General features: G+C 39.4%; 2 protein-coding genes across 2 annotated transcripts in view; one reads left to right on the top strand and one right to left on the bottom strand.

Annotated features, from left to right (window-relative positions):
• Window positions 1-1,060: 1,060 nt before the first annotated feature.
• On the bottom strand, window positions 1,061-9,579 carry cUnh1orf53 (chromosome Un C1orf53 homolog). The gene is made up of 3 exons (XM_079245286.1): window positions 9,240-9,579; window positions 3,315-3,416; window positions 1,061-1,231 (listed from the first exon to the last, which is right to left on the bottom strand). Exons 1-3 carry the CDS (start codon window positions 9,525-9,527, stop codon window positions 1,160-1,162), a joined length of 462 nt encoding a protein of 153 aa, XP_079101412.1. The 5' UTR covers window positions 9,528-9,579; the 3' UTR covers window positions 1,061-1,159.
• Window positions 9,580-15,690: 6,111 nt separating this feature from the next.
• dennd1b (DENN/MADD domain containing 1B) overlaps window positions 15,691-25,636 on the top strand; it is a 105,561-nt gene continuing 95,615 nt past the window's right edge. Inside the window, exons 1-2 of the mRNA XM_079245010.1 lie at window positions 15,691-15,881; window positions 16,452-16,516. Coding sequence (XP_079101136.1) covers window positions 15,865-15,881; window positions 16,452-16,516 — 82 coding nt within the window. The 5' untranslated portion in view covers window positions 15,691-15,864. The remainder of the gene's footprint in view (window positions 15,882-16,451; window positions 16,517-25,636) is intronic.

Below are 25,636 nucleotides of genomic sequence, written 5' to 3'. Positions count from 1 at the left end.
GCGCCCGAAGGCATCGCACTGCCTTCCCACACACGCACTCGCCAAAAGCAAGCGGCCCATCTTTCCTCCTTGACGTCTCCTGCACGCACGCAGATAGTGCAGCGTGAGCGCGTGACCTTATACCTTGCGCGATTACCGTGGGCTGCAAAAGTTGCGGTGTGAAGCTCAACCTCTCTTCTATATTGGCCTATTAGGAGCCACAGGGCGCACCGATGGAGCGAGCCTGCCTATGCATGTGCGCGTCTTGAGCATGCTGGTGCACATGAGCTGATCTATTGCAGTCCTGGGATGAGAAGGCCCAGGAGTTCATTAGGGCTGCAGCTCAGGAGAGCAGCCGCAGGGAGCTGCGCTGCAGCCAAGTGTTGCCAGGAGGCTGAGATGCAGGTCCAGTGGGGAGGGCTGCTGTTGATGTCCATGGCATGTTTGCTAACAGCCTGATTCGATCAAGTGGTGTAAAAGCAGTGCAGCCAAGTGCAGGGCTGGCCCCTTGCACCCCCCCCTCCTATTTTTAACAACCACAGTGTATCAGTCAAAGGTAGACATTTCAGTCAAGCACTTGTGGAGTGCAAATGATGCTAATATTCATGCAGTCGTACGTTTGGGAGGGGGAAAAAAATAACAAGAAATGCAAAGCGAAAGAGCACAAGACTCCATCTGAATATCTGCAGTTATACTTTCGCTTATATGCCCTTTATCTTGAGGGCGAAGATCTAAAATGCACTCTCAGTTTTCATCTCCATACTCCCACAACCCTTGTAAATGCATCTGAAGAGCAGAATACTACAAAATATTAAATACTCTTGAAGATACATGAAAAAAAAGAAGCTCCAGGCGTTTCATTGGACATTTGAGAGAGAGAGAGAGAGAGAGAGAGAAAAAGTGCAAAATATAACAAAACAAAAATGTGATAAGAGACTATTTTACATGGGGGTCTCATGAACAAATCCTTTCTCCCCTTCACTGTTTTGTGACACTGAAAACATTCCTATGAATAGTTGTAATTCATAAGAAGTATTGCACACACACTACCCATATTTCATCATTTATTACACAGCGAAAATACGACTCTCAAGTAGTCAAAATAACGACAGGCAGGAGAAAAGCAAAGCGTGTTGGGCTCCGTTCCACACAGGCATCTTGCATTTTACCTTTGTTCCGTCTATACATAAAATAGGGAATTGAAGCGCTTTTTCATTGCAGGGTCCTTCACGTTGACTTGACCATATGGACACTACAGGAGAAAAATGAAATAAATTTATCATGTTCAAAGGATGCATGAAGCAGCAAGAGACATGAACATGTTCAAAAAAACAGCAAGTGATGAAGGAACAAAGTGAAGAAAAAAAAAACCCAAAAAAAAAGCAGCAGATCAGGATGAGGTAGGATCAAATCAGGCCTGAACAGGGGCAGCACACGGGAGGAGAGAACAGAAGAAGACGGAGTGGGACAAGGCAACACTGAGAAGGAGGATGGGATGAGACTGTACTAGGCGGGACAGAACAAACCAGAAACAGACTTACTGGGACAGAGCAAAGTAGACAGGAACATTGCAGGCACCTGATGTGGTTATATATTCATTTTACACACATTCAAAGAAGTACTTCATAACTTTATCAATTTTATCAGCGTTTCTCTCCAAACAACGGCTTGCATCCTGCCTCTACTTTGACCTCTCTCTAGTTAATAAAAGTCAGTTCTATGCTGTCTTATCTCTTACTTGGTTTCTTTCTCTCTTTCTTTTCCTCTTTTCTTCTGATGAAGTCTTCTTGCGTTTCTTTAATGAATAAGTCAGTCAAAACGGCCATTGTGTTGATATCCAGTTGCATGTGATGCGGTGCATAAATTGTAAAATGATGCAGAATCTTGATAGTAAAAGTTGTGAGGTGCAGTTTCTCAGGTTCAGGATGCTGCTGGGCAACGACGGCTCTATAATAAATACTACCTTAGAGTCAGACACGTGTATTTCTAAGGTCAGACGGTTGCTACTTAATTATACCCTGGCCAGTATTTTGTTTTTTATGTATTAGTGTTTATGCACATCTGCCCACAGCTGCAGAAAAATCAATCCAACTATTAAAACTCTGCTTTTACATTATTTCACTAAACATATTTAAACATTTAGAGCATATCAATGGTGGCATTTGTGTAAAAACAGATGTACAAACCAGCTCTGAGCTGGGACAACTCTGAAGCCTCTGATTGTCCAAAGATCAATGCTGCAGTAGCACAGGGCAGAAACAGTGGTGTGTTCAGTGAGAGACTTCTTCAGGTTGGCTACAAGCTGGAAATATTCATAGTAATACTTTCTACACTGCTTGAAGTGTAAAATTAATTCAGATTATTACGGAGTATAGTATCTCATTGTGGTTGCTTTTTTTTTAAAAAAAAAAAAAAAGAAAAGAAAAAGGTTTCGCAGCATTTAGCTCCATCTTCAGCGCCTCAAATCATTTTTATTTCAGGTGACTGACTTTTCTCTTTGCTTCAGGATCTTAAAAATATCGATGCTTTGCTTTTGTTATTCTATATTTTAGATAATTCAGCAGTGTTAAGCTCCATCCTATCAGCTTTTTTCCTCATTCACCTATCAGTGCAGACAAAACATCCATGTTCACTTCAGAATTCATCAAGGCTGCTTCTGTCTTTTGACACATTATCAATAAGCACTCATGACCCATTGTCACTAGAAGCCATCACAGCATCCACTTGTTTGCTTCAGAAACTCCTCTACACTTCTTTCTTCCCGTCGCTCTGGTACGATATAATCTTAGTCTTACAGGTTTAGCGTAAATGTTCATGTTAGACTTTGATTTGATTTAAGTTAATTTAATATCTAGTTGACAGGGACATGTGCTTTAAAACCAAGAACTGGATAACAATGATCCAGTGCATGAAAGCATTTGTATCTCCTTCTAATCCCCTTAGAGTGAAAGGCTTTGCCTTAACAAACTGCAGTTCCTAAACTTTTCCACCAATTGGCATGTGAGAACTCTTCAACCAAAGCTTTCAGTCTGCTCAGCCAAGTTATATTAATTATTTACCTCAATATGTTTTGATAAATGACCTAAATAAAAAAAAGTTTAAGTCCCATTACTCAGTATTACTCATACTTTTCACTTATACTTGTTGTCTCCAGTTGAACAAATTCATCATTACAGTTGTACTGGACAGGATGAAGCAGAAGTATAAAGCAGTAAAACACAACAGGACAGGAGTAACAGCGGAGCCAAGATCAAAAAGAAAAAAAAAAACAACGTGCACAAGAAAAACGGCGAGATGAAGCACGACAAGCTGGTAGAGAACACGCAAGAGCTCACATGTCTGCATGCACTGCCGCAGCACTTCCCTCTCCGAAGGTGGGCATACTCTGTGAACACCTCATATCCACTGGAAGGGTCAACATACATCTGCTTCTTCGCCTGAACATGAGAGAGATATCATTTAATTAGCATGATAAACAAACACCATCGCTGATATGTGACCCTTGCATACATAACCGTATACAGTACATATTTTCACCCAAAGGTATACAATATGTAAATTTCATGCTGAATATGAACATATACACAGTGACAGATTGCGCTGGGTCAAGGTAAAGAGAAAATGGACGACCCCCGTGCATAGAAACAGATGTAAGACAGTCTAATTCTCATGATGTTACTAATTAATTTGCTCTGTCCTTTTGTGTACAATTCAGTAGGTTAGAATCTGTGATGATTAATCAAGTGTGAGCCCTGCAACACCTTCAACGAAGCTATTTTCTAAAGAAATATTTATTTTTATTTGGACCAGTTGTCCATCTTGCAGAGCCACACAAACACCTTGTATAGGTGAAAAATACTGAACTCCTCTGCCATCCTTTAGGAAGTTAGAAAATGTCATTTCTCAGTCTGTTTCAAACTGAGAGCACACTCGTTGGTGCGCTTTGACAGCCCACTAAGGGAAAAAGGCCTTAGGCCTTTTCTTGACACGGCCTGTCATTTCTCATGGCATTGCAAGGCCACATAGTGAAGCTGGCATAGCTGGGCCCCCTCTTTATTGTGCTTTTCCCACCCATGCCCTACCGCTCTCCTCAGGTCGCGGCCAACTTGCCTCAACTTCATTCTCACTCAGAAGCACAATATTTACAACAGATAAGCCTAAAGGCATGCAGACGACACCTTTTCACCACTGTCATCAGCATGCAGCTCAGCGGATCTGTTTGATGGGAGAGCAGGGACGAGTTGGTGAATATGATGGATATGACAAAAGCAATGATCACTTGCTTCACGACACAAACATCCAGGACTCTATAATAAAACTATAATTCCTCCATGATACCAAGTAGCGATAATCTCCCTTCATTCATTGTGCTGCTCTAAAAATAAACTGGAAAATACTTCACACAAGCAGAAAACCCGACACATAAAAAGATGCAATAAAGCACACAAGCTATTGAAAATCTCCCATAAAGATAAAATATATATGAAATGCTGAAAACAGACACCGTTTGTCTTTAATTTCTCAGGGTTTGGCATTACTTACAGCTAATAAACCTGACAATTTCATGAAAATGTTTCAGACAATAATCAATATGTCACCTCTAACAGCTAAAGGATATGACCCGAGTGAGGATTTACATCAATCCACAGGACTCAAAGGAGTCATGTCTCGTGTCCCGGTTGGACAGGTTGGTTGGCAGGAACAACAGGACACTTCTAGAAGTCCTCTGCTCAGGATTTCAACAGGTCAAAGCTGTTTTGGGGGAAAACGTGTGACCTACATCACATAAAGTAGATGGTTATAAATTAATTAGTATGCATGTGTGTGTTTGACACATTCACACAATTCAATTCAATTCAACTTTATCTATATAGTATCAAATCATGGCAATGCCATCTCAAGACGCTTTACAGACAGAGAGGAAAACATAATGAAAGCCAATTCATAATAGCCTTTATAAGGAAACCAACAGATTGAGTTGAGTCCAACTCAATCTCCCATCCTGAGCAAGCACACTGGCAACAGTGGGAAGGAAAAAACTCCCTTTTAACAGGAAGGAAACCTCCGGCAGAACCCGGCTCAAGGACAGGCAGCCATCTGCCTCTGCTGTGTGGGGGGAAGAGGACAGAAAGACAACAGACAACAGGAACTGCTACTCCCAGCCACGGAGACCTGCTGAGACAGGAGACATACATGTTAATGATGCAACACTGTTATTGGGGGGGGGGGGGTTTAAAACTATAGCAGCATAACTAAGGGATGCTAACCATCCCTAGCTATAGGACTTATCAAAAAGATAAGTCTTCAGCCTAGTCTTAAAGGTGGGGAGGGTGTCTGCTTCCCTAACACTAACTGGGAGCTTATTCCATAAGAGAGGGGCCTGATAACCAAAGGCTCTGCCTCCTGCTCGGCTCTTTGAGACTCTAGGAACCACAAGTAAGCCTGCAGTCTGCGAACGAAGTACTCTGCTTGGTATATAAGGAACTATGAGGTCTTTGATATATAGTGGTGCCTGGTTGTGGAGGGCTTTATATGTAAGGAGAAGGATTTTAAACTCTATTCTAGATTCAACAGGCAGCCAATGAAGAGAGGCTAAAACTGGAGAAATATGATCTCTCCTGCTGGTTCTGGTCAGGACTCTGGCTGCAGAATTCTGGATCAGCTGAAGGGTTTTCAGGGCATATTTAGGACAGCCCAGTAATAGAGAGTTACAGTAATCTAGTCTCGAAGTAACAAAAGCGTGAACCAGTTTTTCTGCATCACTCTGAGACAGAATGTCCCTAATTTTGTCTATATTACGTAAATGAAAGAAGGCTGTTTTAGTAACTTGCTTAATATGTGGGCAAAAGGACAGGTCCGAGTCAAATATTACTCCAAGGTTTCTCACTGTAGCACTGGAAGCTAAAGTAATGCCATTCAGGTTCATTACACAACTGGAAAATTTAGCTCTGAGTTTTTCAGATCCAACGAGAATTACTTCAGTCTTATCTGAGTTTAAGAGGAGAAAATTTCTAGACATCCAAGTCTTTATGTCTATGAGACAATTTTGTAGCCTATCAGGCTGATTTGTTTCATCTGGTTTAAAGGATAAGTATATTTGAGTATCATCTGCATAACAATGAAAGTTTATTCCATGTTGTCTGATAATTTTGCCTAAAGGGAGCATATATAGCGTAAAGAGTACTGGTCCAAGTACAGAACCTTGAGGAACTCCATGACTTACTGTAGTTTGTGAGGAGGACTTGTCATTTACATGAACGAACTGAAGTCTATCAGATAAATATGATTTAAACCAGCTTAACGCTGTACCTGTAATTCCAACCACCTGTTCTAGTCTTTGTAACAGAATGTTATGATCGACTGTATCAAATGCAGCACTAAGATCAAGATAGATAATTACGGACAGAAATCCTTTGTCTGAGGCCATAAGAAGGTCATTAGTAACTTTCACCAATGCCGTCTTAGTGCTATGATGAGCTCTAAATCCTGACTGAAACTCTTCACTCTTCACACACACTGTTGAGTGTGATGATTCTCATTTAGTAAAGAGCTTCAGATAGAGGTACCGTCTTGGGAACAGGTGGGCTTTGGAGATGCAAGGCTGCATGCTTTAATTCTGAAGCTTTTGCTTTAATAAAGTTTTAATAAATTTTTCACAAAGCTAATACCAGTTGGCTGTTATTTAATGAAATTAGTGTTTGCTTTAATAATTCTGTAATAACAACAGTTTCTCAGCAGTTTCGGCCAAGTCCTCCTTGAGACAGACACAGTTATGTGAAAAGGAAACATAACCTTTCAGCTCGGTCTCAAATTTTTTTTTTTTCATGATTCTTATAGTTAGGATATGAGCATCTCCTGAGTTGGAGTCTGCATGTATGGGACCCAATTATCCAGGTTATACTCATTGCTCTTATAGTTATGGGTAGTCTAGCCAACCATTACTTATGTAGTAATGGGGATGTTACCTGATGCACTGAGAAGTACCTCGCTCTATTTCTCTAATATATTAATGTATAAATATATGCCAATATTGCCATCTCGAACTTATTTCTCCTTTTTTCCACAGGTCTTCCTGAATAAGTGCAGTTGTACATGTTGATCTGTCTTTCCTGTCGTCTCCACCCCAACCAGTCAAGGCAGATGGCTGCCCTCCCTGAGCCGGGTCATTGCCGGAGGTTTTCTTCCTGTTAAAAGGTAGTTTTTTCCTTCCCACTGTCGCTGCATGCATGCTCAGGATGGGGGATTGGATCATGATTTGATGCAATCAGTTGGTTTCTATTATAGGCTATGTATGGATTGGCTTGAAATTATTTGCCTGTAAAGTGCCCTGTGTAAAGTGGCGCTATACAAATAAAGCTGAATTGAAAATTGAAATTTATGTTTTAACATATCAGGTAAGAAGGATGACCACCAGATGTTTTAGCAGTCTGCTGCTCTGCAGTGTTCAGGTGTGTGTCAACACACTACCAGAGGACAAAAGATATCAGCAGTCATCAAAAACAGGATTCACAAGTTAAACTCAAAAGGGTTAGAAATCAATGTCCTAACAATCTGGAGCACATCAGTCAGTGAGAATGATTATTTACAAGGTGAAACCTTTCCAGACAGTTGACAGTTCTTCACAGGAGTGGATGTCCTGGTCCTTATTATGATCACTGTTCAAGTTCATGGCAGTACATTGGTAGCTTCATCGTGCAAAATTTAGAAAAAACAAACAAACAAAACACTTGAACACATGACAAAGACAAGGTGATTTTCTTTCATTGTATCCTGATGCATAAAAGAGACTAGATTTGCACCATAATGACATGATAGCATCACACAGCTGCTGCAGATGTGTTGGCTGCTCATCCATGGTGAGACTTTCCTGTTTCCCCCCCATCCCATAGATGGAGATCTGGCCACTGGGGAGGCCACTGGAATACAGTCAACCAGTTAGAGATAATTTGAGCTTTTGACATGGAGCATTATCCTGCTGGAAGATGCCATCAGAAGCGGAAAGCAAGACTCATCAAATCAAGCAATACGTTCCTTATCATCCATTGTTGGGATAAACAAACAAACAAAAAAAAGAATGTACAAAACTTTTTTTGCTTGTCAGTTTTCTGGATCTAAGTTAGGAAACAACAACACAGAAGCCAGATAATCATTTTGCTGCTATAATGACCTAGAAGACAAGTAAAAAGATCACCAAAAACAATAAAAATAATTTTTTTAAAAATTGATAAATTGGGGCTGCACGGTGGCGCAGTGGTTAGCACTGTGGCCTCACAGCAAGAAGGTCACTGGTTCAATCCTTGGCTGGTTTGGTCAGTGGCCTTTCTGTGTGGAGTTTGTATGTTCTCCCTGTGTATGCGTGGGTTCTCTCTGGGTACTCCAGCTTCCTCCCACCATCCAAAGACATGCATGTTAGGTTACTCTAAATTGCCCCTAGGAGTGAGTGTGAGCATGAGTGTGGTTGTTCGTCTCTCTGTGTGTGGCCCTGCGATGGACTGGCGAGCTGTCCAGGGTGTACCCTGCCTGTCGCCCAAAGCCGGCTGGGATAGGCTCCAGCTTCCCCGCGACCCTGAATTGGAATAAGCGGTTCAGAAAATGAATGAATGAATGAATTAATAAATTGGAAAAATTATTTGGAATATTTGGAAAAAAAAAATCAATTGTTTTAACAAAAAAAAAAAAAAAAATTTAAAATTGTGAAGCAAAAAATCCTGATCATTAATTTTTCGATTCGATTTTCCAACCCCTGACATATATATATATATATAATTTTATTTTATTTGTTTTTAATTTATGCAATAAGTTCAGTATGCAATCTTATTCACAGATGACTTTACATTAGCATCATATCGGTTTATATGGATTAAAAGCTTGAAACTGAATAAAAGTGTGAATTATCCAACTTCTGTGCCAGAGATCTGAGGACCTATGTTATTTATTAGACTTCGGGCAACCACCTGTCTGACATGGCTTACAAACTTTGTTGGTTTGGTGTGAATTCTCCCACCAAACATTAAGCAGTCAGACACTTTATGAGTTAAACGATACATCAAGTCAGTCCTGTATGAATGGCAAGCCATCATCACATTGTAACAAGGTTACAGCAGATCACACCGTCACACTCCATCAGTAAAGGTTTTAACTCAACACCGCCTGCAGGACAGAAAACACTCGACTCTGGAAGTTATTGCAAGACGTTGTGACCTGATGGGCAACTTGACACCACAGGATCGGAGGAAGTGAACTGAAGTGAGCCATCTCACCTCACACGCCTCACTATGGATCCTGTGGATGGTCATCTCCTCCTCCGTGAACTTGCGCGCTGTCACCGCGTCACAGAAAGCTGCTGCGCTCGTGCCATCATCGATCTGCTGCGCGCAGCTGCTTCTCTGTCGCTGCGAGTTTCTCTCCTCTGAAGGCTTGCTTATTGACATTGTTACAAGTCGTTTATTAAACCGGACAAGGAGGAGAATCAATCTGCTGATAAATACTTTACTCTGGCAGTTCTTGTGAAACATGTCGGTGACACAGACTTTTACCAATGCCACCATTTACTCCAGTGCATGATCTTTAAAGCATACCTTTACTTTCAGCCTCCATTTCCCAATTTCGACCGTACTGTAAAGTACTTCCTCATCTGCCCCTCGTCACACTGGTGACATGTGACCACGTCTCCACTCAGATCCAGCAGATCACACAGCGCCTCTGCTGTTGTGAAGCTGCTACTATGATCCCCCTGATGGAGGAACCCTTATGCGTAGAAAAAATATATCCATGGTCATGAAAAATATCATGATTCATTACTAATTTGTACTGCACAACAAGCCAATGGCATGTTGTTTTCATAATGTTTGCTTTCTTTTCAATGAATAAATGTAGTTTTATAGTTTCAGTGGAGTTAGTGTCTTTCTTTTTTATCTATTTGAGACATTTCTGATGTGTTTTGGTTGTCTGCAGTCATCACAAAATTACAAAAGCAGATCATTTCATCTCATCTCATTCGAGAACATTGAAATATTACATTTAAAAGGAGCTGGAGGAAAGTAATATTAGAAAGAGAACAAAAAAATGGATCTCTTATTTTACACATCGTGCCGCGAACAGCATTCATTGGAACTATTTTCACACAAAGATGCTGGTTCACTGAAAACTGCTGACAGACATTTCTCTGCACCTTTAAGATCTTGTTTTGAACTCGTTTCAAGCCCATCCTTGTGTTAGTGAGGCAGGTTATCCTTCATTCCCTGGAAAGCCTTGCATAGAGGTGTCTTCTCATAAAATCTAAGTAGTATGGCGACTTAGACTAAGCAAGGTTGATGAGTGGACATTAATGAGTCCCTTCAAGGTTATCCACTGCTGTAAGCCACCACTGATGATGTGTCTACTCCAGAACTATGGGTAATGAAACCTGACAAGCCTCTTTTGAATGACATTGTGGGGTCAATTCACCCTCAGACAAATTACACATCAGTGGCATAAGAACAAAACGAAAAGAATATTTGCATGCGCTTCAGCAGAAGCCATAAAAAAGTAGATATATTTTCTGATCCCCATGAGTTTCCTCAGGAAGTACATGTCTTAACCTCTTAGTTCTGCAGCCCACATGACCATCTTATGTTGCAACAACAACCAGATTAACGTTTGATAAAAATAGATTATTTACAAATTTACGCTTAAATACACTCCAGAATCAATAAAAAGAGTTTGTGATGACTCTGCCTCCGGCTGCATTTTACTCTCAGCTGCATTTTCCCTACAAGAACCGTTGTGGTGCGTTACCTTTTAAATGGCTTTTCAGTTCAGCAAGATTAATTGTGTGCGCCTCAGGTAGCTGGAAATGTTTGAAGCCTTCATCTAAAGGATTTTCAGATCTCTGATGGACAAGAAAATACAACATTGTACTTTTTTTTTCAAAGTAATAATCATTCTAAATAAATAGCATTTAAGTAATTTAGCTTCAAGATAAAGTGATTTACAGTTCCCTCCATTCATAAGAGCATTACGTGTCTCTTTGTCTGTGTGTGTGTCATATTGTTTTCTTGTCCCCGTGTCAAGAAAACAGCCCTGCCATTACAATTTCATACGGATGCCTGAAACAGCATGCCCCAGTCTGCTGCCACTTAATTACCTTCCAGTGAGCCTGAAGAAATCTGGCTCTGATCCAGACAGAGTCTCTGGAGAGGAGTGAATAGTGAGCCATTAGTTTCAATTTACAAAAGAGACAAATATTGCTTTAGCTTGAGATTAGATGCTAAAATGAGAAGCGAAGTCAAACAAAACTGCCACAGCGGGGCCACAAAAGTCATCAGATGTATAAAGACAAATGTCTTTTCCAAAATGTACATGCATCAGGTTTTTATTTATTCTGTGCAGTGTAGAAAGTCCACTAAGAAGTCATGTCAGATTTGTGCAAGGCAGTTTAACTTGTGTCTGACATATTGCACCATAATTAGTCTGAACTGAAGAGTTTTAATGAGTCAGAACCTGTCTGTTAATGGTGTAAAAATCAGAAACAAATGAGTCATTGACTTCTTGAGAAATGTGTTTACAATGGAGTCAGACAACAGGCATATATGTGGTGATACACATGCGTGGTTTTATTCATTTGACTGAGTTATGTGCGGCATCGTCAGCATTTATTTTGTGCATGTTGGATAACATGGCTACTTTGTGGGTGCTGTTCACTCATGATGCGCTGTAATTATGCCGTGGGAAGTTGAGTAATCATGCCAGCTCTGACCACACGTCTCCTGTGTTAGATCTGCTTCCCACTGAGCAATTTAGCTGCTGAGGGTAAAGAGCTTTTGCCAAAGAACACCTCGGTATTGGTAAGGAGGGATGGGTAAATACTGCTCTTTGAGGTTTTTTTTTCCCATTTCGTCAAATAAATTTGACAACCAAACGTTTTGTTTCCATTTTTATTTATTTATTTTTTTTACTACTACAAAAATGTAATTGTGTTTACCTAAATACCTCAAATGGGGGCTAAAGGATGAAAATGATTCATTACATGACAAATTGATCCATTACGACAACAAACAGCGGCTTAGTCTTACTGACATCAACCCACCTGCTGGCCTCTGTGCACTTTCTATGTGCGCCTCTGTGCACTGTCTATGTGCAGCCTCTGTGCACTTTCTATGTGCGCCTCTGTGCACTGTCTATGTGCAGCCTCTGTGCACTGTCTATGTGCCCCTCTGTGCACTGTCTATGTGCAGCCTCTGTGCACTGTCTATGTGCCCCTCTGTGCACTGTCTATGTGCAGCCTCTGTGCACTGTCTATGTGCGCCTCTGTGCACTGTCTATGTGTGTCTATGTGTCTATGATGCCAGCGTTGATGTGCAAAACAAGATCTTGATGCAAAACAACATCAGTCATGATATGAAGATGAATGAGGCTGAAAGTTTGATTAAAAGCAGGGATCATTGTAACTGATGTGGCTGCACTTGCAAAGCCTTGAAACCTGAGGTTTTTTTTTTTAGCTATTTTCTTGCTTTGCAGGTGAGTAAGCAAGCTATATTGTGCTGTTATAAGAACATATCCAACATCAAATATTGTAAATAATTACAAATTGCACTTATAAATAAAATATTGAACTTATTTCTGTTAAATAAAATACTTGTCGTCTTCTCATTTCCACATTCAGTGCAAGGAATAAGCCGAACGGATGGTAAATGGACTTGTACTTATACAGTGCTTTTCCAGTCATATTGACCACTCAAAGCGATTCACTCTACATGGCACTTTCACCCATTCACACACACACTCAGTGTCTTGCCCAAGCACACGTTGTCATGTAATCAAGGGAAGCCTGGAACTGATCTCCCAACCTTCCAGTGAAAAGCCAACTGTTCTCCCAACGTCTACAGCCACCAGCCAAAGCCAAATGTGATTGATTTACCAGTATTAATTTTGTATGTTTGCTTTCATTGTGGCATTATTTAGTTATTTTTATTTTTTTAAACACAGCTTTTCAAAATATGTGAACACTTTAATTAAGTAACACTGAATCACAGAAGTAGAGAAGTGCTGAATACTGGGCTGCTGGGCTAAAAAACAAGGATAGAAGAAATTGTTTTCATTATTCTAGTCTTGTAAAATCTACAAAGAAGAAAAGAGGTACTCAGGTTGTAGTGACTTTTACAAATAGACACAAATATGAGATGTGTAAATAAGCAACTGGTGAACCAATGTCCTGGCTATGTCATCTTTAAATAGACCTGTGCAATCAGGTAAAAAAAATTAAATCCATTGATGGAATGACCTGCTCATTCATACATTCAGGAAGTCAGCTGACCTAATTTCTGAACTAATAAATCTTTTAAAATTATTATCAATCATGTAAAATTTATTTTAAAAACTTCAAATAGAAACTATTAAAATGATTTATAGAAACTGAGTGTTTTAGCTGATCTGAAGCTTTCTGGCAGTTTTTTTCAGACATTTGGAGCACAAAGGCTGGCTCTGACTGGGAACTGATGAAAAACCTGATCCAGATGACCTGAGGGGTCTGGTAGGTTCACACTGGGTCAAGAGGTCTCTGATATATTTAGGGTCTTAAACCATTCAGAGCTTTATAGACCAGCAAAAGAATTTAAAGTTTATCCTCCTACGACTTTCTAGTGAGGACAAGCAGCAGAGTTCTGAATAAGCTGCAGGTGTCTTATTGATTCTTTAGGAAGACTGTAAAGACACTGTTACAGTAATCAAGCTGAGTAAAGATGAAAGCATGGACCAGTTTTTCCAGGTCCTGCTGTGACATCAGATCTTTTACCCTTGATATATTCTTAAGATGATAGCAGTCGGACTTTGTTGTTCCCTTGATGTGTTTTTCAAATTTTATGTCTGAATCCATCACTGCACCCAGATTTCTGGCCTGGTTTTTTTTTTTTTAGGCATATAGAACAAAGTTCTGTGGTTTCCTTTAATCACTTCTCTTTAGCTCCAAAGACAATAACTTCAGTTTTATTTTTTTATTTTTTACCGGAGGAAAGTTAAAGCACATACAGTTTTTTATTTCCTCAATGCATTTACGAAGAGCCTGCATCTCAGTTTTATACTTGGAGTGCAGGGCTTGAAGAAAAGTGCATTCATTCATTCATTCATTCATTCATTCACTATCCAAACCGCTTAGTCTGATTAAGGGTTGCAGGGAAGCTGGAGCCCATCCCAGCAGTCTTTGGGCGAGAGGCAGGGTACATCCAGGTTGCCAGTCCATCGCAGTGAAATCCACTCATTTAATTTCATTGTCAGGTTTATTTCAGACATGTTCTTACATTTACAATATTTATATCCTCACATTTCATGCCCGAAAGGGAGTAGCCAGCAGAGGTATAAACTTATATAACTCTACCCCTTTTCTGCTATACAGTTGTAATGCTCCAACTCTATTAACTCTACTTTTATAAATAGATATAAATATGAGATGTGTAAATAAGCAACTGGTGAACCAATGTCCTGGCTATGTCATCTTAGAATAGACCTTTGCAATCAGGTTAAAAAAAAAAAAAATCCATTGATGGAATGACCTGCTCATTCATACATTCAGGAAGTCAGCTGACCTCATTTTCTGAGCTAATAAAGTTGCTGAACCCAAACCTGACCAGCTACAGCAGCCCCAGATCATACACTGCAAAGTGGTTTACAGAGACATTAAAACATCAGAAAATAAGAAGCCTAATCTAAAATTAAATCAGATAGTAATGAAAAGGAAAAACATTAGATAAAATCTATTAAAATTTTTTTATCAGTCATGTAAAATGTATTTAAAAGACTTCAAATAGAAACTATTGAAATGCAGATGAAAACAGGTGGATTTATATAAACTGTGTTTCAGCTGATGTTTCTTTAGCTGAAGAAAGTTTAAGCACATCCAGTTATTAATTTCCTCAATGTATTAACAAAGAGCCTGCATCTCAGTTTTATACTCGGAGTGCAGGGCTTGAGGAAAAGTGCATTCATTCATTCATTCAATCATTATCCAGTCCGATTAAGGGTTGCAGGGAAGCTGGAGCCCATCCCAGCAGTCTTTGGGCGAGAGGCAGGGTACATCCAGGTTGCCAGTCCATCGCAGTGAAATCCATTCATTTAATTTCATTGTCAGGTTTATTTCAGACATGTTCTTACATTTACAATATTTACATCTTCACATTTCATGCCTGAAAGGGCTGTAGCCAGCAGAGGTATAAACTTGTATAACTCTTTATCCCATTTCTGCTATACAGCTGTAATACTCCAACTCGATTACTCTACTTAAATTTCACACGTGTAAAATAAAAATAACTAACTAAATAAATAAATAAAGGGAAAAAATAAAGTAAAGAGTTCCACAAAATATTTCAGTTTTCAATTCCTGTCCCACCAAGCTCACCATCCTGTGTTAAACTGGTTCTTCAAGCTTCTGGAGTTCTCCTTCTCCACCGGAGAGCACAGTTACACCGCTGAAGGCCACAATCAGCCAGTTAATGATGCATCCACGGGAGAACACCTCGGAAACAGCAGCATGAATCAGGAATCAGATGCTTGGGGTCTGCGCTGTGCAACACGCTCCTCTCATCGCGAGCTGGACGCTCGCGCCGCGGGCAGCAGCAAGGTGCTCATCTGACGCGCTGACGTCACCAAATCTTTGACAGCACTTCCTGGAGTGGTGTTTGTTGTGGGAAATAGTCACGGTGCTGCTGAACTGGGGATTTAGGCCACACTAACGACAGGAAATACGGCGAAAACTACTACGCTCTCCCACCTCCAGACATGTGGTCGACTGGTTTCAGATAAAAAGAGAAGACGTGACGACTGGGAGCTGAGGAAGGACGAGGGGGGAAATTCTGCTGCAGACCTCAGAGCGGAGCCGCCGACAGCACGGAGCTGTCGCGATGTTGTAACCAAACCATGGACAGCAGGATAAAGTAAGACCTTTGAGTTTTGTATCTCCCCCTCACATATCCTCGCTGCGCCCCCTCTTTACGTACAACTGTGGAGCTAAAGGCTAACGCTGCGGTTCAGGCATGTTGCGTTAAAGTCGCAGCCGCATGTGAAATGCGGAGGAATGTGCGGCGTAATTTGAGCCATCTTCAGCTGTGGATTTAACAACCAGGCCAGCTGGATGGACAGCTTTGGGTCAGTCTGTTTCTAGCAGCACCGACAGAAAAACACACAGCTTTCTAGGTAACGTGGACATGGAGCAACCTGATGTTCTGTGACCTGTTAATCCAGATAACGTTGTGTTTCTTATGTAGATCAAAGCACTTCCACCATTACCAAACTACCTGAAATCCTTCTGTTGTGCTATGTGACTTTTATAATTTGGCACAGCAGAGCACAGAACCTGTTTATTTATGACAGTAGAAATGCAGTGGACTTTTAACAGGACCACACTTGTGCTTGACTCATGCTGAATGCACACTTGTTGTGTGTGTGATGGTGTCACAATGCCAACAGTCATTCCCCCCGAGTTAACCATGTCTGATTCTTTTCAGGGAGAATCCAGAAAGAACATTTGATGTGGTGGTACAGGTGGCATGTCCAGCTTCTGAAAATGAGGGTAGGTGATGTCACTGATTCCACTTGTAATATCTAGTCTGTTCAGTGTACCTGTTAGAAGAAGAAAAAAAAAAACTTGTTTATTCAGCTAGGAATAAACTTTGCTGACATCCTTTACCTCAGCCCAAACAACTAGCGATGAAATGGTCTTTTATGCATATTAAAACATAAGAAAGTAAATAGGCATAATAAGATATGATCAACCGGTTCTGATTTTTATGAAGCAGGGAAAAAACAACAACTTTGCAATACTTTACCGTCATATTTCCATGCTTCAACTCAGCATTGCATTTTCTAGGGAACTCTTCCACTTCAAATACTCAACAGTGTAAGTAAGTACTTATTATGAAAATGCTAAAATACTAACTTTAAATTTGCAACATATTTCTGATGATTTTATAATCGATATGAGAGAAAATGTGTTTCAAAACAGAGGTCCTAAAACACACACAGATTATTGTGTCAGAGTTATTAATCATCACACAATAACTTAGATATATCCCTCTATCTACTACTTAAACATGAATGCTTTTGGATGAATAATTTAGTAATGGCAGTACCAGAACCGGCACCGCTGCTGCAATACTTTACTGTCTACTTTAATATGCACTGCATGTACTTTTAGCTTTAAAATGTTTTTTTTTTTTTTCAGAGCATTTGCATGTAATTTAGTATTTTAGCATTACTTTATTGGTGCTTTTATGTGAGTAAAGGATGGGAGCATTTCCTTTGCCCCTTTACTTATATTGTTGTACAAACATCTTTTAAATTAAGCTAAATGATATTTTTGCTGATGTGGATCATTTTTAAAATAATAGTTTTATTTTTATTTTGCAAACAAAGTTTGATTTATTGTCATTTTATTTATATATTTCTTGGTTCTGTAGAATTAAATCAGGTTTTTTTTCCCCCCTTAAATGACTTTTCTATATCAGAAGATTAACTTAATAACAGAATATTATTTGCCATAATGATAAGGGTCGAATGAAGCTCAAATTCCCAATAAGACAAACGTTTTAGGGTGTTTTTTAAAAATTTTTTTTTAAAGAAAACCTTTTAGTGCTAATTTTATTAGCGTTGAACAAATGGTTGGTGGTTGTAAAAATAGTTGTTTGTGGTAAACAAGCATGTAAAACGTGAGTGAATATCTTTGTGTTTTGGCAGGTGACCAGATGAAATTGGTCTTTTGTGCTTTTGGATTTGCTTTTTTCACTTTCATATATGTACTAAAATATTAATAAATCAATTATAAAGTGAAAATAAACATCAAATGTCCCATTGTGATAAAGATATTCATATGTGTCTGGCAGTATTTTTTTTTTTTTTTTTAACTCTATTCTATGTTTGCAAAAATGATTGCCTCAGTCTGTAATTTTGTAATTGTTAGACTGTGCAGCCAGGGTGGCATTTAACGTTGGTAGCAGTTGCTGAATGCACTTGCCCATTATTTAAAGTAAGTCTCCAAGTGTCCAAGTAACTTTTGCGACCGATCTTGGAGGTTGAGAGTAGTCATTATTGCTTTGCTGTCATTATGTGTTTGTGATTGCAAGCTAAGTCTGCAAAGTCCTGAGCTGAGTAAAGGTTCACACTGACTTCATAAGGAAGTTTTCAATGTCAAAAGAGGTCAAGTTCTTTAAGATCTTGCAGTTACCGTTATAAAGTACACACTGTTCATTTATTTGACAGATTTACCTGATCATAAGTTCACCATTGTAGGCATTTTTTTTTTTTTTTTTTTTTTTGCAACCGTTAACCCACAGGGATTGTTTTAGAAAGACCATGCTTGGGTCAGCAAGCATTAATTGATCCGTTTGCAGTGGTGGGGAGCTGTATTCTGGGAAATAACTGTGGCTAATGAAGAACAACATTGCATTAAAGCTTTCAGGAATATGGGAAATAAAGTAACTTATATTTCACATCAATATCCAGTGTCCCTCATAAGTCAAATATCATGTAAAAATATTTTCATTGCATATTACACCAGCTGTCTTATTTTGCCTGTCTCAGTGCTGACTTTAAAGAGGTGTTATTGGACGGTTCACTTGTGCAGCTGCTGAACTGACTAGCGTAGACTGAAAGTTGTCCTTGGATGTAGTTCTCATATTGGATTTTAAACCAAACTCACAAACCCCCGGCTTGCACAGTAATAACTGACTTCCTTCGTGTATGATCCAGGGTCAGACTCATATCCGGACTCCTGTTCCCTGGAGCAAAGCTGCAGAGCAACGCTTGAACACCTCGGGTCAAGTGGAACATACTCATTTTATCAAATGGGTTTGAAGCTTCTTCGTTGAATAAGCTGTTATCATCTACTATATGTTGTTAATATCTCACTGATACTGAGGGAAAACGTTACAACAATTTCACTTCCAAGTCTTTACACATCACATATGATAAAAAGTCACCCGGTCCTTACCAGATCTTAAAATGAGTTAAATGCAACTTCAGCACATGACATATGACACTGCCATTATTAAGTCTTATGAAAATGCAGAAGCAGTGTTTGGAAAAACTGGGCAAACTTAGATGAACGCTTCCTGAAATATTCAAGAAATTGCCACCTCACAGAGACTTTTTTAAACAAGAAATCCTTTTTGTCAAATGATGATTTATTTATGTGTTTTGTGACTTCAGCAAGTTTTTTTTTTTCTCTCTTTTTAGTGATTAGAGTTATTACTATGATTATGGATGCTTTTTACATTAAAATCAAAGTACACCCAGTGCTTCAATAACTTGTTGCATCACCTTTAGGAGCTATAATATGAAGTAATTATGTTCTGTTTGACGTTGTCAGTCTCTCACATCATTATGCGGAAATTTCGGCCCGTTCTTCTGGAAAGTTTTGCTTTACTTCATGGAGTTTTGCATGCTGCATACTGCTGTCATAAGGTTTCCAAACAGCATTTAAGTTCTGGACTCTAACAGAACCAACAAAACGCCTTAATTCTCCTCTTTTCAAGCAGTTCTGTGGTACATTTGGTGTTCTGTTGGGAGTCATTGTCCTGTTGTGTGGCATGGTTGTTGGACAAAAAGGCTTCACATTTGACTCTGGAAGTACTTTGGTATGCAGACAGTAGGTAGTTAATTTAATGAATGCAAGTTTCTCAGGTGCAGAAAAGCCCAGATCATCATGCAGCCATCCACCTCCACACTTGATAAAAAAAAAAAAAAAGTCTTTTTGTTGAGTTGAGTTTGTTGTGTTTGGTTTTAGCCCAACGTGGTGCTGTGCACCACCAACCAACATCTCCACTGTGGTCTTTTCTGTCTGAAAGTCTTTATCCTAGAAGTCTTTAGTTTATTAAGATGTAAGTTCGGAAACTAAGTTTAGCTTTACACAAAAAAAAAAACAAAAAAAAACAAAACAAAGAAAAGACAGTCTCCTGGCAAACCTTTATGTGCACACACACCGATGATCAAGTGCATTTGATTAACAGTGTCTGGCAGCTACTTACCCTCTTAATTCCTATGGAAGCTGTGTGGGTGTACTTAGTTTTTTACACATCGCCTCTGCATTTTGGCTCAGCTTTTGTCGAATGAATAATGGTATGGTGTCATATATTACATGTTTGTTTTTTTTTTTTTATCATTTCTGTATTGACTGCTTTTACCTTATCTAAACGCCAGGTAACAAGCAGATTAAAAGGAAAAAAAAAAGATTTTGATGCATCATACATTTGACTTGTTATTAAAGTATATACTTTCTTTTTTATATATATAAGTAAGGGCTTATGACTGTGGTGGACAAGTGAAAAGAAGCAGTTTCATTTACTCCAATGAGGAATGAATCACTTCTCTCTGAATGTGATTCGTTTCCTTTTCTTTGACTTGACTTTGACAGAAGTCAAAGTCAGCTGTTTAAGACAAATCTTAGAACTGCATGCAACAAGTTACCATACTCCGAAGTCCCAAGTGGAGGGATTGTGCCGATGCGGGTTAATGTCAAGCGCTAGGATAACTTTGTTTGCTTTTCCCTCAAGATGAACCCTCAGCTTATATTCTGAGCCTAATGGGTTAATGTCATGACTTATGACTGACAGGTTTCAGCCATGCTGTAAAACCTCCATACGGTTACTTAAAAGAACTGTTTCACAAAGACTCAAACAAAAGAGTCTTTGCCAAAAAGTGCCACTTCACATTCACACATTATCTTCCCACTACTTCATAGAGGCAAACAAATGATCGGCCAACCATGATGGATTATAATTAAATTGTCATGGCAACACGATGTCGACCATTTTAGCATTTGAAGAAGTGTTGGAAGCTTGCTTGTTATTCTCACATCTCCTCTTTGCAGTTCGGGGAATACAAGTTTAATTTTAGCCTGATTTTGGCTGCTTTTCAGCGGCTGTGAACAGCCTGTACCAGCAGTTTAGTTTGCCCTGAAAAGCTTTTAAACAACTGAAGAGATGTCCTCTTTGAGTGAATGGAAAGCTTGCTGTGTGCAACGTTTTGCTGATGCTGCACCATTGTTTTGCCACTCTCACCACATCCTGGTCCTGTAGGTTTTCAAGTAGTGTGCATCAGGAACTGATATCAGTCTAGCACAAAGAGTAGTTTCTTTGTTAGTATTAGTCACGATTAAACTTCAGTTTGAAAAACCCCTGCTAAAGCCAGACGAAAATAGCTCAACCCCTGAAAGATGGCCAGCACGCCTGTCCCTGAACTTCCTGCGTTAACCAGGTTTCACATCTTCAAAAGTTTAACACCCACATGTTTACAGGCAGGCTTGCAATCCACCTGCATTTTATTTAACTATTTTATGTAGTACTTGTTTAACTTGGTTAACTCTGAATAGATTCATTTTTGTCTTATTTTAATGTGACAGACTTTAAAAAGGTGACATTTAAGTTCTCAATTTAGCATTTCCGTTGGAAATAATTGAAGAGGGAATTTTTAGACTATGTATACTTACAATTGTGTTTGAGCAAAAGTTTATCAGTTGTCAAGGAGTCAAATTGGTCTAAAAAGTAAACAGGAAAGTGGGTTTACCCCACAGACAGGTTTCGGTTGTCTGACCTTTATTGAGCTGAAATACCTCTGCCATGCCGACCGTCAGACGCCATTTTCTGAACAAGTAATGCAGCAGGAACTGCAAAAGTTACCTGGTCTGTGCAGATCTCAATCATAACATTTTCTACTTTTCTTTAAAATATCAGAGTTCTGATCAACAGCAGTCTGTTTATTTCTATAAAAGATTTTTTTTAATGCCACAGCTATTTTGCATAATTTAGTATTTTATTACTCTCAAAAGTACTGCTATGTAGCTAACTAACAAAGTTGCTCTAGAAGTGTTTTTTCTTTGCTTCCATCTGTTTTTGTCTGTATAAACCTGTAATTGTAAGTGTCTGATTTTCAGACAACCCAACCACCCAGTCACTCTGAATTACATGCTGGGCCACCATTGATAATGACCTTTCCTGTTGATGCATGTCCTGTAAAAGCAAGTGTCACTCAGAGGCATCCAGATCAACTTTATGTTGTGCTGTGTTTGAGGAAAATATCCTTCATTTGTAATTGTGGCGCTAAAAGCATGTTATTCAGTATGATTAATGACTGAAGTGTGTTCCTGTTGGGCAAGCTCTCTTGTGTGGTTTTTATTATTGTTTTGTCTTGTGGCAAACGCAGGTTAACATCAGTAGTGGAAGTAGTCCATTACTCTCAATATTCACTTGTAATATTTGTTGTATACAAGTACTATACATCGTAGTAAAACCATATTTTCAAATCTGCTTCAGCAGGATTTATCCCCTTGTAGAGTCCATAAAAAGAGTGCAAATCATTTTTATAAAGTGTCATAATTTCACAACACAAGCGCTTCTGTGGTTAAAAATAAAAGAAAGGAGAAAAAAAAAAAGGAAAAGAAGCAGAATATAAAGCTTGCAGCTTTAGTTGTGGCAGTGTTCATATCTGGACTTGGCCCCACACTTCTAACCATGGATGTGTGGATAGATGACAGACACTGGCCCTTTTTTTTCCCCCCATGCAGGTCCGTAGAGACCTGGCCTCCCTGTTCAGCTCGCGCTCAGTTCCGCTTAGCTCTGTTGGCTCAGTGCTTTGTGGATGCTCAGGCTGTGAGCAAGCGTTGCCTGAGAGCGTGACTGGCATGCTAGCTCCTAGCAGCCCTGGCTACATAAAGCCATATTGATGTGCTTCCAAGATGCTGCCAAAGCTAGCAGATGACGCTAATGTTGCCAAGGCAGTAGGTGGGGACAGATGCTACCTGTCCTCGCTCGCTCCCTCCAGCCAGATTTTACCCACTAACAAAGCAATAAAACTTAATAGATCAGCATATCATTTTTATGGCAACATTCATGCTGCAATTTGGAAGCAATTTACTATTAAAATAAACCTCAATGGCAGCAGCTTAGTTAGCACTACTGGGCAAGGGTTGGTTTAAATCTGACCCTGATTTCTTTAATTTTCCTTGAATTTTATTCTCCAAGTTCTTCCTTTCTGCCTTTCTGCAACCTTCAGAGTATCAGGTCAGGTGAACTGTAAGCACTAGACGGTCTGTGTTGCATGACTGAGTGAATGTGATGTTTTTCCTGGAGGTGTGATAGACATTTTTTAACATCAGATATGTCCCCTTAGAGGAGTGATGAAAGCGCATTTTGTTATTTTCTTTCTGTCTCATGTTTGTGCCTCTCAGTTGTACGCCTTTGAGCATGTGTCTTGTTTTTTTTCTGAGATAAGTGACAGGTTGATTGTCTGCTTTTGGCTTTTCACATCATCCAGTTAGAGGTTAACATTTAAAATATAAACGCTAATAACAACATACCAAAGAGCAGACATGTGCATTCGCGTGGTCCAGAGTTACTTTGTCTAGTTATGAAAGTTACTTAGCTCTCTGTCCTCAGAGCGATGTGAGACCCAGAGGTTTCAGTGTCGCCTTCTGAAGTTTATCAGCCTTCTCCTTTCTCAGCCGTAGTCCCCTCAAGCAGTGCTGTTATGTTCAATTTTTTTTTGTCTTCCTTTGACTTTCACCCTTTCCCTTTTCTACCCTTTTTTTTTTATTCTTGGAACAAAACTCCCGTGTAGCAGAACTTTTAAAACAGCTTGAAAAAAACAGTGGCATTCTGCAAAACATCAGAGTTGCTCCTTGACCCAATCGTTATTGGTTCTGAAGTCTGATTGGATACCATTTGTGTGTTGAGATCATGGTGGGCTCACACTCAGATGTGAGGTCCATTGGAGTACTAGCAGATGCCATGGCAGCAAGAAGAGTGTTGATTGGTCATTAGAGAGGCCCCACTCCTCCACTCACACTCCTGAGAGGACCCCAGGGTCTCACACTTTGTTTTTCTGACAAACCCCTCTGCCTTTCTCTTTTGTCTCCCCCCGGTGACTTTACTAGACTGGTTCTTTTACACAGAACTTGATATCATAAGAATCTGTTTGAATTTGAACCAGTTTCCTTTCTGCAAATGAAGAAGTTATTTAACTTCCTTGTTTAGGAAATGAGGTGAGGTGAACTATGATAAATAAGCACCTACCGCCACGTTTAAATCAAATTTGTATTTTGATCAGATCTTGTGATTTATGTTTTTCTTTATTTGACGGGATTCAGTAAAGAAGTTGATAGATATTGTAGGCTGTTTGGTTTCATTTGACTGGCGGCGTCTTTTGAGCACACGTTTACATTTTGTTTTGTTTTTTTACTTATAGAAATAAAAATTAGATTTTTTTTTAGCTCTGAATTATCAGTGGTAATAGATGAGTGGATATCAGAGCTGCAGTAAATGTGTTTTAGTTATATTCCATCAAACTACGTGATTTCAGACTACTGAGAATAAATAACATTAGCATGGTATTCCACTTCACCATGAGCTAATCACACCAGACTTCTTTGTATTTTGCTTTTTATCTGTAATTGACAGACTTCTCTTTGTCTTTGTGGCCTTGATCTGTTGTTCATGTCTTGAGTCATTTGTTGCTCCCTTCTTGCTGTCATTAATCTATTCACTTCCTGTGTCGTGTCCTGCTCCTGCTGCTGCTGGTTCCAGGCCACAGTTTCTGATTCAAAAGGGATGCTTTGGTTTTAAGGTTATTTATGGAACATTTTCTCCTTTTTTTTTTTTAAGTTTGCCTTCTACATACCTAGCAACAATCATTAATAATCTTAATTAATCAATTAAATCATTTATTTAGATGTAGAGCAGAGAACTATTTATTTAAAATAACGTTTACTTTTTGTGCTTTCTTTGTTTATTTTTAATTTTTTAATTACAAATACAGATCAGCATTTCATTCTTTGTCATTTATAGCGGTATGTGTGTTTATTTTTAGAGGTGTGTACACACACTGAAACACGCCATTTAAATCCATTCCCGTGGCCATTAGTAGCACGATAACCCTAAGTTCTCAGAGGTCTACCTCGCCTTCGATGCTGGTCCAGTAACTACCATACCTCCCATTAGACAAGTCTGTAATACAACATGAGGGGATGGTATCACTGTGGCATTACTAAATGGACTGTATTGGACCACATTTTTCTGATATTAATAACTTTTCGCGAGTTAGACTGTTTTATTGTTTTTGATTGGACCGTGGCAGGGTTGGGAATGAGCTGCCAGCTGTTTCAGCTGTCTGGTAAAAATAAGTTTTTTCCAGCTCATTGTCTACATGCTGTTGCTGTCAGTCTCAGAGCGTCTGTGGGAGATACAGAAGTGATCTGTGTTCACTACTGTGGCCTCGAGCGCAGCACCGGAGCAGAAGCTGATAAATGCGACAAAATTGTACCCTAAAGCTGGATGTCTGTGGGCACCAGCGTGTTTTTTGGCCATTGTGGGGAAAAAAAAAAAAAGGCCTTTGTAGTTCTGTGTTTATTCTTCCTGTCTTGAAACTGCGTTGCTTTTTCTCATTGTTCCTCCCTTTACAGTCACATCACTGGTTGCACAAATACAAAGAAGTTACAGTACCTCTTTCCCCCTTTTTGGTTGTCACAAGTTATGACAGTTATGACAGTCTTACAAGGAGACCAGAAAGAGGAAACTGTGACTTTTCAGGTGGTGTCATATGACCTTGTTACACTTTGGCCTATTTGCAGTGCCTGCACACCTACTTCATCTTAGCTGCAAATGGCTTCAGTCGTGTCTGCAAAATGGAAAGTGTTGCTGGTCAA

This window comes from Telmatherina bonti (assembly GCF_933228915.1).
Source record: "Telmatherina bonti genome assembly, chromosome: 8".
NCBI classification, from domain to species: Eukaryota; Metazoa; Chordata; class Actinopteri; order Atheriniformes; family Telmatherinidae; genus Telmatherina; species Telmatherina bonti.
The sequence above is the reverse complement of the archived record's forward strand: the minus strand, read 5'-3'. Positions and strand labels throughout refer to the sequence as shown.

What these genes read in the sequence shown, in the direction of transcription:
- cUnh1orf53 (XM_079245286.1), bottom strand. Translation starts at nt 9,527, where the DNA reads ATGGTGGCATTGGTAAAAGTCTGTGTCACCGACATGTTTCACAAGAAC. An exon ending in TCCATAGTGAGGCGTGTGAG is followed by an intron (nt 3,417 to 9,239) that starts GTGAGATGGCTC and finishes TCTCATGTTCAG; the next exon opens with GCGAAGAAGCAGATGTATGT. An exon ending in GCGGCAGTGCATGCAGACAT is followed by an intron (nt 1,232 to 3,314) that starts GTGAGCTCTTGC and finishes TTTCTCCTGTAG; the next exon opens with TGTCCATATGGTCAAGTCAA.